Below are 14280 nucleotides of genomic sequence, written 5' to 3' on the forward strand. Positions count from 1 at the left end.
ACGGGCTTCAGTAGTTGTGGCACATGGGCTCAGTAGTTGTAGCTCACGGGCTTAGCTGCTCCATGGCATGTGGGATCTTCCCGGACCAGGGCTCGAACCCATGTCCCCTGCATTGGCAGGTGGATTCTTAACCACTGTGCCACCAGGGAGGCCCCATAGTTATTTTATAATAGAAAGCTGTCTGTATTTACATAAAGTTTCTGTTCTTTCTCTCCTTCAAGCCTATAAAGTGATAGTTGGGAGGGGGAACCAAATATTTAGCACGGTCTGACAAACACTAACTGAACGTCATAGCAGGATGTGCTTACAGAATGTTTTCTGTGTGTTGTGTATTCCATGGGTTTTGCTCTACGTATAATCTCAGGAACCTGAGTTAGCTCCTCCTGGGTGTTAGATTATTAATTTGTACAGGAAGATTGGAAAAGATGGTCAGCAGTTAACAAAGGAAGTTGAGGGGTTATAGTGACTTCGGAAGATTATTTGAATTACTAATTTAAAGTGATATTTATATCTATGACATTGAATAAAGTAGAATGTGTACTTAGAGTTTAACTTATTAAATATTGCCCTGGGACTTCCCTGGTGGCGCAGTGGTTAAGAATCAGCCTGCCAATGCAGGGGACACCAGTTCGAGCCCTGGTCCGGGAAGATCCCACATGCTGCGGAGCAACTAAGCCTGTGCGCCACAACTACTGAACCTGCGCTCTAGAGCCCACAAGCCACAACTACTGAGCCCACGTCCCACAACTACTGAAGCCTGTGCACCTAGAGCCTGTGCTCTGCAACAAGAGAAGCCACCGCAATGAGAAGCCCGCGCACCACAATAAAGGGTAGCCCCCGCTCACCACAACTAGAGAAAGCCCATGCACGGCAATGAAGACCCAACGCAGCCAAAAATAAATAAATAAATAAGATAGAAAAGGCATTAAATTTGTTAAAAAAACAAAAAACAAACCAAAAAATATTGCCCCAAAATATTTAAATTTAGTCTTCTTTAAATCAGTCTTCTTTGAAATGATGCCAGGCAGCTACATCAGAATGCTATATTATAGATTGATTTTTAATGATTCGAGCTGTCATCAAAAATTAGAAGGTGGTGAGGAAGAAGCTGAAAAAGTACGGAGGGGGTATATGAGCATATAATGACTGCATTAAAAAGCTGCCTAGGACTTCCCTGGTGGCGCGGTGGTTAAGAATCCGCCTGCCAATGCAGGGGACACAGGTTCGAGCCCTGGTCAGGGAAGATCCCACATGCCGCGGAGCAACTGAGCCTGTGCACCACAACTACTGAGCCCGTGTGCCACAACTACTGAAGCCCGTGCGCCTAGAGCCTGTGCTCCGCAATGAGAAGCTGCTGCAATGAGAAGCCTGTGCACCGTAACGAAGAGTAGCCCCCACTCACCACAACTAGAGAAAGCCCATGTGCGGCAACAAAGACCCAATGCAGCCAAAAATAAATAAACAAAATAAATAAATGTATTAAAAAACAACCAAAAAACTATGTAAGGCATGGCTTAGCATCTTTAAGAACTGCAAATTACCAAATTCAGATTGCCACAAATAATGTACTACTTTAAGGTATTATAATGGATCTTTCTTTTTTTGATGGTGGGTTATTTCTCTAAGGTATGAAGAAAGATGATTATGTAGAGAGATAGAGAGAGTACATGAATATACACTGTTAGGCACACATCAGAATGAAAAACAGTGTTTCTCGCAAAACATTCATTTGTTCAGAATTCAGTCAGCTCCACTTATTCTAAATCAGGAGACCTTTATTCACCGTGGGTAAATGTGAGGCAGGGCCCATTCTGATTTACGATATAGAAAAATGTAGGGCTGCTAAACCCAGTACATCTTTCCCTCTCTAGGAAATGGGACGTGGAGAGTAAGGAGACAGATATAAATGCATCCGTGATGCTCAGACACCCAACAGCAACAATATGCACAGCAACAAAGTAAATCTACAGTTCAACAAACAAAACCAAACAGACTGCAGAGCCTGAACACCTTCTTCTCAGATCAGCAGGCTTCTCTCGGCCAACAAAATCATCAGTCCCTTCATCAAACTGAATCTGATGCACTGGTCTTGTGTTAACTCTCGCTGTGGCAGATCTGGCAACTTTCATATCTGATATGATGTCAGTGAAACTGAAATAAGAAAAAGGTCAAGTGTGTTAGAAATTTTAGCTACAGAAGAATAATAAACTTTCTTAAACATGAGATTCATATCACTTAATTCTTATTTCACTTCTATGCACTAATACTGAACAAAAAGTCATGTTTAAATAAAAAATTATATGTTGCCTGTTAACACCACAGACCACTAAGATTGATGTGGGTTTCTCTCTTTTAAAGATATTCTTCAGAAATGTTCATTTAAAACATAATTAAAAGTGTCCCTCATGAAAAACTGTCAAACTTCCACACAAGTGGATATCAATATCTGTATACCTAGCACCTAGATTAGAAACCTATATTAAAGTTGAGATTTAGCCATATTTATTTATTGCCTTGCATTTGTTCAAACACAAATAAAGTGCGTGATCATATTGTGCATAAAACCAGCATATTATTTAACTAAAAAAAAAACTTCTCAGAGAAATTGTCTTATTCTATTATTTATTTCTTTATTTTAAATAACATTACTGAATTTACCACTTCTTTTTCAGGGACAAGAAAGAAATTATGTAACTTCTCAAAAGAAGTTTAATCATTCAATTGGTCTTTTAAAACTGAAATCTTACTTAACACACAAGTTTTAAAAGAAATCAAACTGCTAATACTTAGGAGGCATATTTTATATATAAATGAATATATTATGTAATATAACTCAGCACTCACATGAAGCCAGCCTGTTTTGTCATATCAGCATCACTGACATAGCTATTTGATGCACCAACCTAATTTTAGGTCTTGCTCCATCCTTCTGTGCCCTCGAGCCTTCCTCGTGCTGCTGGAGCTGCCTGAGCAGCTCCGACTTGGTCATCTGCTTGTCCAAAGGGAGAGAGTCTGCAACCGCGGAGGCCGCCGCCACCAACTCCGGGCTCAGGGACTCACTTCTGAAAGAGAACATGGAAGACAAATGAGAGAAAAGAGGCATTACTTCAGTGGAAAGTAAAATGATTTCTTGGGAGAAAACTTTTTGTCCTTCAAAAAGTATCATTCAATTCAATTTCTGACAAAATCAAGAATTCTTAACACAGCACTGTAAATCAACTATACTTCACTAAAATTTTTTTAAAAAAAGAATTCTTAAATATTAGGTATCGGTTTTATATAAATGTTACCATATTGAAAGTTAAAGTTAATGGATGGTTAATGAAGCACAATACTAACTCAGAGCAATAGATTAACGTGGAGGAATGAGGGATCAGCCTCGAAAGTGATAAATTAGTGGATTTTTAAGTTAGATGCCATTTTATTTCAAAAACAATACAGACTGCAAGCAAATATAAAAGTGGTTAAACCTGTTTATACAAGCTTTAATCGTAATATCCTCAAATTGGAAACAACCCAAAGGTCTATCATCAGAACAGATAAACAGTGATATATCCATGCAACGGAACAGTACGCCGCTCACACCACAACACGTATGAAACTGAATGAAAGAAGCTGGATTTAAAAAAGTATGTACGGTATGATTCCACTTATATCAAGTTCTAGAAGAGGCCAAATTAAGGTGAAAAAAATCAGAACAGTGGCTGCCTCAGGACAGAAGGTTACTGATGGGGAAGGTGAAGATGGGAAATGCTCTGCATCTTGGAAAGCGTGTGGGTTACATGGGCACATCAATTTGCCAAAATCCTACAGCTAAGATGTGTACACTTTAATGTATGTAAATTTTACCTGGAAAAAAACCCCATAAAATCATCAAGTGGGAGATGGAAAGTGGGTGAAGGTATAGATGACAAGAATGGCAAGATTTGATAATTATCAAAACTTCATCATATGATTTTGTTTATGTTTTAAATTTTCCATAAGCTAAAAAAAAAAAAAAAAGCTGTTCTTCAGTAAATTAGGGTAAGTTAGGAGAAAAATATGCCAGATATAAAAAGTTATTTACATTTTTTACATCACTGAAAATTGCCATCTCAATGAGTGGGATCCAAATTACTGTTTTACTATACCTGGCTTTCTATCTTAGGAAATAATGTCTAACATGCAAATCAAAGTTCCCACATCCCTGAAGCTGGGCCTCAAAGAGACTGTCAGAGCCTGGAAACGCTCAAGGAAGCTGAGAGTGAGGGCTGTAGGAAAATCAATGTTACTGGAAGCTGGAGGAAAGGGGACCTTAATGAATAGGTAGCTGAAATCAGAGCAGGTAGTTGCTTGGTTAAGAGAATGTTACTTAAAAGAGGAGCTAGAAACTATGGTTATCACTGCACCCACCAGGGGTCTTGTAAGGTTTCACAATACATGCAGACGCACAAGACTACCACTGACATGCCTGGCCCGGACTACTCAGAAAGGTAAAGGGCAGAACCACAGCAGGCTGGCAGGGCAGCCTCAGGTGTCCCTCTCGGGGAGTCCCTGCAGCACTTGTGGGTGACACATCACACAGCCATCCAGGAGTTAGGACAGGCGACCCACATCGCGCAGGTGCAGGAGCTTAGTGCCCCACAGGAACCCGTATCTCTTGTAACAAGGCCACAGGCAGAGTATCTGTGGTCCCTACAAGGGACATGCAGTTACAAGAGTAACTGCACTCAAGGAAGCCCTAAGTACGCTGAACCGTAACGTACCTACAGTTCGCCCAATCCAGATGCAATGAGTTATTCAGGGGGTCAATTTTATCATAATAATGTTGCCTTCGATACAGCTGACAACTACGGTAATCAGGTTAACGGCTGTGGCAGATATTTTCATAAAACAGACAGCAGTGTTTCTGGTCCCACAAGCTCTTCCAAAACCTTTCTACAAGCCCATCTAGAGAGGCAATTTCCCCTCCCCCTGAAACCAAGGGAGACTTCGTGACTGCCTCAATGAACAGAATGAGAGAGAAATGGTGTCCTGTGACTTGTGAGGCTAGGCCACATAATGTGACACGACTTTTGTTGGGATCTCTCTTGAGACGTGTGTCCATGGACCCCAGCTCTCAGGTTGTAAAGAAGCCCAGGCCACTTGGAGAGGCCCTGGGTAAGTGTTCTGGCCAAGAGCCCCAAATATGGTCTCAGCCAATAGCCAGCATCAAGCACTGGAATGTACTGTACGTGGGCAAGCTTTCAGAGAATTCCAGATGCCAGCTTTGAAGCTGCCCTTGCTGACGCTGAGTGGAGCAGACAAAGCTATCTGCAGCTCTTTGCCCAGACTGCAGAGAGATGCTGCCACTAAGCGTTGGAATGGTTTGTTACGCAGCGATAAGATAACTGGAACAGAGTTTGGTGCCTGGAGCTTGGGTGCTGCTGTAATAACACAAAAACAAAAAAACCTAAAATGTATGGGAGAGTTTTGGGTACTGGCAGAGGGGGGAAACCGGAGAGACCCTGAGGCAAGTGTTAGAGAAAGCTTAGGGCCTCAAAGAGACTGTCAGAGCCTGGAAACGCTCAAGGAAGCTGAGAGTGAGGGCTGTAGGAAAATCAACGTTACTGGAAGCTGGAGGAAAGGGGGCCTTTGTTTAGCGACATTATTGCTTGAAGTAATGTGGCAAATGAGAGAGATGCTCAATGAATTGGACGACCTACCAAGGAGCCTTCCAGACAGAATACTGAAGGTGCCTCCTGCCTTCTTAGTGGCCGATGGTAAAATGTGAGAGGAGAGAGAAGAAAGAACTGTCCCACATAAAGGAGCCAAGACTTGCTGGGATCAAAAATAAAACATTTCTCATTCTTAGCTCCTCCAGATAGCAAATGATGCTAAAATTTAGAAATGGCTTCTGTACAGAGATCAAATCCAGGGCAGCATTAGGAAAACGGTCTAAAGATAAAGCCATGGGCATGACTGTAAAACCCTCTGTTAAGATCTTAGAAAGATTTAAGATGGTGCCTTAGAGTGCCCTTCAGACAAGAATTCTAGGAAACTTAAAGGTGTGGTCCCAGGGCCTCTCACAGGGAGCTCAATGTAGACCAGGACCCTGGTTCCCAAACTGTGCCCTAAGGCACCCTGGAGTACCATAGGGAAATGTCAGCCACGTCTGTCAGTGAGTGTGTGAACTACTAACTCAAGGTAGTTCACAGTTTTAACATTAGACTACTGCATTCCTTTCAATGCCACCATATCTTTGTGAAGATGGTTCTCCAGCAGTTGCTATATTAAAAAGTAAGAACCCTTCAAAAGTCAATATGGAACAGGAAGGAGAGTGGCGATGTCCAGTCTGACTCCAAGGCTAGGTCATAAAACGATACAAATTCCTAGGGGCTCGTTTTCTCTTGGGACACTCACCCTTGGAACCCAGCCACCATGCAGTGAGGAAGCCCAGGCCACATATAGGTGGTTCTGTAACAGTCCTGGCTAAGGTGTCAGCTAACAGCCAGCATCAACTGTCAGACCTGAGTGAGCAAACCCACAGATGACTCCAGCTCCCAAACTTCCAAGTCTTCCAGCTGAGGCCCCAGACATCACGGAGCAGAGGTGAGCCTTCTCTACTGTACTCCGTCCAAACTGCTGACCCACAGAATGCGTGAGCATGAAAAAGGCTGTTTTATGCTGCTGAGTTTGGGGGCAATTGTTATGCATCCATGGTAACTGTATCAACACGGGGGAGGGTGTTCGACATATAATACAAATAAACGAGCTAAAAGCGGGCCATGCGCGGGGCAATGACGACAGCACATCATGAATCAAAGACGATGACTAACCCAATTCTCTGCATCTGGGATTCCTTAAAAAAAAAAAAAAGCAGACTGGAGGGGGGTGGGAATCATTAAAAGATACATTTTTAAAAACTCAAAATAAATGTATCTCATTCACCAATCTTTTGATATAGGATCAAAGCCTCTTCTTTGAACACAGGACCACTGATAGAAGTTCAAGGTATTGATACATCTCTTATATGTATACTACACCCATAGTACATCCTCCAATATTGCCAGTTTTGGTTTCTTTAAAGTGGAAACATGGAGCAAGAATTTAAAACGCTTACAAAGCAGTCTGAGTGCAGAATTTTCCTGGACTCTTATGCTTGTCTCATTCATACCTAATTGGAAAGCAACTTTTAAAATTACCTTTACTGAGTCTTTGCAAAGCAATCAACTCATTTTAACCATTTCATTAATAGTTAATTAAATTGTATAATTATAATAAAAAGCGAAATGAATCATAAACAGGTCTGGAAGCTGGGGAAAAACCCTCACTCTTCATAAGTAATTATAAATGTGTGTCGGAGTATTACCTAATTACGTGTGTATATATTTTTTATTTGTTTTATATTGTTTCTAAAAAGGAGGAGAAGGTACTTAACATGGGCATTTCCTGTTTGAATTAGCTTACTCTCTACCACCCAATTATGCTTTCCAGTGGTAGTTTAGATACAATATGATACAATGTAGAAACCAAGCAGTTCTGTTAAAATGTTAAGTCATTCTGGGAATAGAAATCTATACTATCTGTTTATTCTGCTAAGAGAAGTCAGAGATGGAGATCTTAAAGCCACATTTCTTATTACTTGAATTGACGATGTCACTGGTGTAATCATTATTTATATATCACTAAAACAAAATACTGCCATTTAAACTACAACACAATGCTAAAATATCACCGATTGCACTTAGAATCAGTAAAATATTATACTCTTTTGACAAGCACAAGTAATTACAATACTTCGAGGAAACCACGTAAGCTGAGAGCCCTGATAATTACTGGTCAAAGGAAGTAATATGAAACAGCTGTAATTAACATGACAAAATTCTATCCTAGGTGGACTTTTTTTAATGAAATTTCAAATAAAGAAGTCCTTCAGAGACACAAAGCAACCTTCAAATCAGGATGTAAATAATTTGTTAATTAACAGCTTAAAGAAGCAATTAAATGCAGTTAATAAGTGATGAATATGTAAGAGAATGTGGAATTCTCAATTAGATAGATCACTACTCTTTTCCTCTAGACTCCATACAGATATCCACTTATTTAAATATAGAACAATAACAGTATTTCTCATTTAATTATTAGTCTCTGTGTTTACAAACTAATATTTAGTCTTCATTAACTCTGTATCTCCAATGTACTTTAATTAAAAATTTTTTTTTCTAAAAGAAAAAGACTGGAGTTTCAAAAATTACTTTCAAAGAAAAACACTCAAATTGCAATTCAATTTACCTCTTTTGGGGGGCATCTTCTGGAGCATTCTGAGGTCTGACAGTTGAAGCCGCCAAACTTTTAAGTTGTCTTCTGTTGGGTGGCTTTGTTGTTTGTACATTTACTGTGCTTAATTCAACTTTCATTCCCTTAAGAATATTTACCAAGTCTTTTTTTGTATTCTCCTTTACACTGTGTTGGCTCTCTGTCTCCTTGGAAATCTCACGGGTTGGAACAGAATGCTCATCTTTTTTGCTACAGATCACGCCGTTAGTGCCAAAATATCTTTGGATATTATTTTTTGTCCTGAAAAGATTAAAGAAAAAAAAGAAAACAAAAAAACACTGCAAAATAGTACAGGGCTCAAAACGCTGCTTCTATGTGTTTAAAATTTTTTCAATTAAACCCTTCCCTTTTGCTTATTACTGTTATCAGCAACTGTAATGACAGCAATTTAACATTTATTGAACATGTACTATGTGCCTAGTCTTGTGCAACATTTTATGTACATTTTCTCATACCCACATCAACTCCAAAAGGTAGGTATTATCCCCATTTTGCAGATAAGGAAACTGGAAACCAGAGGAGTAACTTAGCCAAGGTCATGTAGCTCAGAGCTCACTAAGGCCTAAGACCCGCTGGTGAGCACAAATGAGTTACAGGTGTGCTGAGATACTGACCACCTGGTCCTTGAAGTGGCTGGGCGAGGAGCAGGGCCGCTGGTGCACCTGTCTGTTACCGCCTCCCATTTATCTCAAGGTTTGGTACAAATATCATTGTCTATGTTCCATGACATTAAAAAAGTTGCAAAACACTGACATGGTTAATAAATTTCAACGTATTATTCTCAAACCCCAAACTGACAGACTGCCGAGTCCTTGCTCTTAACATGATATAAGATCTCTATAAAAAGTCACAATTAAACAATATGAAAATAAAGAAATTGCTATCAGTAAAAAAAAAGGTTACTTTCTTCAAAAAAATTCCTGGGTGTGATTCTAATCTATTCAACTTTCTCATTGAGCTCCATGTCATTTAACTGACCACTATCTGTAAACTAAGCTAAACTGGAACAGAAAAAAAGAATCTTCAGTGGCTAGAGTTGTCATTCTGCTTTCTTCTTCAGATTTATTTGTGAAAAAGAACAACACAAACAATCACATCTATTTCAGACTCATGCAAAAAAAGATTTCCCAATTCTAAGGAACCCAAATATCTAACTTTATTTTGTGGCATTAAGAACCTTTTGATAGTTAATGTTGAAGAATTTTAAAAACTAATGAATGTGTTAGTTTCAGTAAGAGGGTATAAAGTACAAAAAGTCATTTATTAAATATAATGAATATCTACTCTGTGCTGGGCTCTATACTAGGCATTGATGATGCCTTAGTAAATAAAAATTTCACGGTGCCTATTTCATGAAGCTAACAGGCTAGAGCACTGTTTCTCAAACTTTAATATGCATGATAACTGCCTAAAGGACTTGCTGAAACACAGATTCTTTGGTTCCACCGAGGAACTCTGATTCAGTAGCTTTGGGGAGGAACTCAGAGTCTTCATTTCTAACAAGTTCCCAAGTAATGCTGAGGCTGCCCATCAGAGGCCCACATCTGAGTAGCTATGTTACACATGCCATTTAATCCTTACACTCTTACAGAACAGGTTTTATTATTCCCATATTATAGAAGAAACTGCTGCTCAAAAAGGTTAAATTAGTGGTTCTTAACCTTTAGAGGTTATATGAATCACCTAGGGAGCTGATTTAAAACATGGATTCCTGAGATTCTCAGTTGGTAAGTTTGGAATCAGGCCCAAGGATCTGAATTTAATCAGGACCTCAGGTGATTCTGGTGCAACTGATCTCAAGAACCTGCATCAGACCCTGGGTTAAATAGTATCTCAAGTTCTCAAAGCTAGTAAGTGGTAGTGCCAGATGAGGGACCCTGTAATGAAAGAGAAATGGCTATTTCCAAAAACGCTGAAACAAACTATTTGATCTGCTCATAAAAATGTCAGAGGCTAACACATCAGACACTTAAAAATCGAATGAAAACCAACTGCTTAACCAGTATCCTTATAATCAGTACACAGGGGACTTCCCTGGTGGCGCAGTGGTTAAGAATCCGTCCGCCAATGCAGGGGACACGGGTTCGAGCCCTGGTCTGGGAAGATCCCACATGCCGCAGAGCAACTAAGCTTGTGCGCCACAACTACTGAGCCTGCGCTCTAGAGCCTGTGTGCCACAACTACTGAGCCCGTGAGCCACAACTACTGAAGCCCGTGCACCTAGAGCCTGTGCTCCACAACAAGAGAAACCATGGCAATGAGAAGTCTGTGCACCGCAACAAAGAGTAGCCCCCGCTCGCCGCAACCAGAGAAAGCCTGCGTGTAGCAACAAGGCCATAAATAACGCAGCCATAAATAAATAAATAAATTTATTTTAAAAAATTCAGTACACGGACACATTGTAATATTCAATATGTGATACCATTGAATTTAGGAAAATGCTCTACTATTTTACATGTGAAAGTTAAATTAATACTAAAGGTATTATAACAGAAAGGTGGCAATCAGGAGAAAGAATCTCACATATAACCCGTACTTCAATGTTTCCTTCCAAGACTGCTCTAGTACTACAGAAAGTAACCTATATTTATACCAGGAAAATCATGTATAAGGAAGTAACTCCATAACACTAAAATAATAAAACTCTAGCCCTAACCTCCCACCTGGGCTTGTTTCCACTGACAGCATCTCAATAGCACCTCAAATGCAGCACATCCAAAACCACATTCAAGAGCTTGCCTCTCAGACTGACCTTCCATTTTTCACTCTTCTGTACTGAAGGGGCCTCTTACCATAAATAGCTATTTTTGTATTCTAAAAACTATGACATATTGTAAAAGCCTTCTCAAAGCTGCTCCTCATTCTTCTGTTAACATTAATGGTACCCTAATCCTTCCAAGCAGCCACCTGAAATCTTTGCTCTGACTGCCCTACCCTTACCTCATCATATATCACATCCTAGCAATTTCACCCGTGAATTCTTTTCCATCCAGCTACTTCTTCCCATCCCCACTGCTCCTAACCTGCTTCAGGGCTGTACTTAACCAAAAGGGCCCCCAACTGATCTGCATGGAATATCTATGCAGGAGAATTAAGTTTTCATAATCATGAGAGTTCTCAGAAAATACATACCAACACCAAGTATGCTGCAAATCTTTTTCTTGCCTGGCTAACTCCAACCCTTGGGCCCCCTTTAGATTTTATCAGACTTCTTTTCCAGAAAGGATACTCTGAACCTCTCCTGCAATGGTTAGGCGTCTCGATTTGCTCACCCAGCAATTACCAGTTCAATGAATTCTGTGGCACTCTGCGCTACCTACACTATCTCAGCGATTACTCCACTATACTTGAATTGCCTATGTGGTGGAACTCTAAGCTCGGCGATGGCAGGACTGTGTTACTAGGGTCTTAACCCCAGGGCTGGCACACGGCAAGCGTTTTCAATAATGAAGGTAAAAATGAAACCATCACAGTCTTGGGAGGCAAAAAAAACCAAAAAACAAAACCATAAAACAAAACAACTTCGCTTTCTGGAACCTGGGTAAAATGAGGGGAGAAGTGGCAAGAGAGATGAGGCACGGTATGTCGTAGAAAGAGCACAGGGCAGCGGACCAGGCCTGTCACCATGACCTTGGGCAAGTCATTTTATCTTTCTGGGATTTCCCTTTGCTCAGATTTAAAGCGACGGCTTCTAAGATCCCGCGGATCATAACACGGACTCCAGGAAGCCGGAGAAAGAGCACTGAATGTGCAGGAACGGAGACAGGGGTTGCCTGAAGACCTGCGGGACCAACAGCGCTGCAACGCGGTACCTGACAGTCCCACGCGGAGAAGCGAGTAGCACGACGGCGGCCGCCGATACCTCTGGGCCTCCGGAGCACAAAGGGAGGCGGGAAAGCGGGCGAAGAGGGAGGAGAGCCGAGACCCTCGGAAACATCGCGGAGAAACAAACAGAATAGGGCACACAGGGGAGACGACGCGTCCTCTGACAAACACGCCCCCCAACTCCCGCTTCCGTTCCCCAGCCCGACGCGCTCCTCTCGCTTCGTGTGCCGGCGGACAACAGGGGCTGCTAATTGTGTTCCGGGTGCGCCCGCGGCCGAGCCCGCTGTCTCCAGGCGACTCCTCCCCGCCCTCGGCGATTCTGGCCCCATCCCAGAGGTGGAGTCAACTGAGGTCAGCAAGGGGGTGGCGCTGGGGACGGGGCCCTGACCCGAGAGCTGAGAGTGGAGGGAGCGATCATCTGTGCAAAATACCGCTGATGGGGCCAGTAAGATGAGGCGCAGAACAGACCCTACTGTGCGGCGTTAGGGGGAGAAGATCCACAGCGTTCATCATATTCTCAAAATGATCCATGGCCACCAAGGAGGTTAAAAAACAAAATTAACATGGGACATGCTGTCCGATAAATTAGTATTTCTTTTCAGTCTCTGTTTTTGACGGAGAGTCAAAACATGAGACATATATTTCATTGATCTAAAATGGCCTTAGAGATTAAAAAAAAAAAAAAAATGCAAGAGAAAGACCTGGCTTTCTCCTGCCCCGTATGAAGGCAGTGAACAGTGGCCCAGAAGAGATGAGGGATTCTCAGATCTGGAAGGGCATGAGCCTACACACCCGGGTGAAAAATGCCGGCTAGTAGGTCACATGGCAACCTCTAGCTTAGAATTCCATACTGTCGGTTGACTATTAGCATCAACATTTTCCCTGCCGCTTCAAAAACGAATCAAAATTGGTGGGGAATTTTTTTAAATAAATTTATTTATTTTATTTATTTATTTTTGGCTGCGTTGTCTTCATTGCTGCACGTGGGCTTTCTCTAGTTGTGATGAGCGGGCGATGCCGTGCTGGGGCTTCTCGTTGAGGTGGCTTCTCGTTGCAGAGCATGGGCTTCAGCAACTGTGGCTCTCGGGCTCTACAGCGCAGGCTCAGTAGTTGTGGTGCACGGGCTTAGTTGCTCCACGGCATGTGGGATCTTCCCGGACCAGGGCTCAAACCTGTGTCCCCTGCCTTGGCAGGTGGATTCTTAACCACTGCGCCACCAGAGAAGCCCTGGTGGGGAAATTTTTGTGATGCTGAAAACACAGCTTACGTTGAACAGATCTTGCTAAGATCCACTAGCTCTGGCAGAACTTTTGTGACAATGCTAAACACAGTATACTCAAGGATGCTTTCCTTTTTTTTTTTTTTTTTTTTCTGCCTACAAGAAATGCACTCTAGGGCTTCCCTGGTGGCGCAGTGGTTGAGAGTCTGCCTGCCAATGCAGGGAACACGGGTTCGAGCCCTGGTCTGGGAAGATCCCACATGCCGTGGAGCAACTAAGCCCGTGAGCCACGACTACTGAGCCTGCGCGTCTGGAGCCCGTGCTCTGCCACAAGAGAGGCCGCGACAGTGAGAGGCCCGCGCACCGCGATGAAGAGTGGACCCCGCTCGCTGGAACTGGAGAAAGCCCTCGCACAGAAACGAAGACCCAACACACCCAAAAATAAATAAATTAATTAATTAAAAGGAAAGGAGGGGGGGAAATTGATAAATGAAGATTAGTGTTACTATACGTATACAAATACATATTATATACATGTATCAAAAAGACCGAACATATAGCAAGGGAGGTCTACAGAACACTGTAATATTTAAAAAAAAAAAAAAAAAGAAATGCACTCTATTTGGGGGTGGGGGGGTGTTTGTTTTTCCTCCAGTTTTGTTGAGATATAATTGACAACGAGCACTGTGTAAGTTTAAGGTGTGCAGCATAATGATTTGACTTGCATACATCATGAAATGATTACCACAATAAGGATAATTAATAGAGTAGCTCTAACTGGCCACAAATTAAACCACAAGAGAACTTCAATACATTCTGAGAAAAATAAGAATAGATCTGTCCTTTGAAAAACCGTAACTTGTGCAATTGTGCAGAGCAATCATTTATGAAAGTGACAAAAACGTAGTCTAAAAGAAAATGTTTTTCGTCCTCCTTCT

General features: G+C 41.7%; 1 protein-coding gene and 1 long non-coding RNA gene across 2 annotated transcripts in view; one reads left to right on the top strand and one right to left on the bottom strand.

The window, feature by feature from the left end:
* Positions 1-2214, top strand: part of LOC132352544 (uncharacterized) — a 64104-nt gene extending 61890 nt beyond the window's left edge. The window contains exon 4 of the long non-coding RNA XR_009498768.1: positions 1872-2214. This is a non-coding gene — a long non-coding RNA (uncharacterized LOC132352544). The remainder of the gene's footprint in view (positions 1-1871) is intronic.
* MRPS31 (mitochondrial ribosomal protein S31) overlaps positions 1-12331 on the bottom strand; it is a 37193-nt gene extending 24862 nt beyond the window's left edge. Inside the window, exons 1-4 of the mRNA XM_059903099.1 lie at positions 12111-12331; positions 8254-8538; positions 2904-3062; positions 2011-2151 (exon numbers count right to left, since the gene is read on the bottom strand). Of these exons, the coding sequence (XP_059759082.1) occupies positions 2011-2151; positions 2904-3062; positions 8254-8538; positions 12111-12235 (710 nt within the window). The 5' untranslated portion in view covers positions 12236-12331. The remainder of the gene's footprint in view (positions 1-2010; positions 2152-2903; positions 3063-8253; positions 8539-12110) is intronic.
* Between the last annotated feature and the right edge of the window lie 1949 nt (positions 12332-14280).

This window comes from Balaenoptera ricei, chromosome 18, assembly GCF_028023285.1.
Source record: "Balaenoptera ricei isolate mBalRic1 chromosome 18, mBalRic1.hap2, whole genome shotgun sequence".
NCBI classification, from domain to species: domain Eukaryota; kingdom Metazoa; phylum Chordata; class Mammalia; order Artiodactyla; family Balaenopteridae; genus Balaenoptera; species Balaenoptera ricei.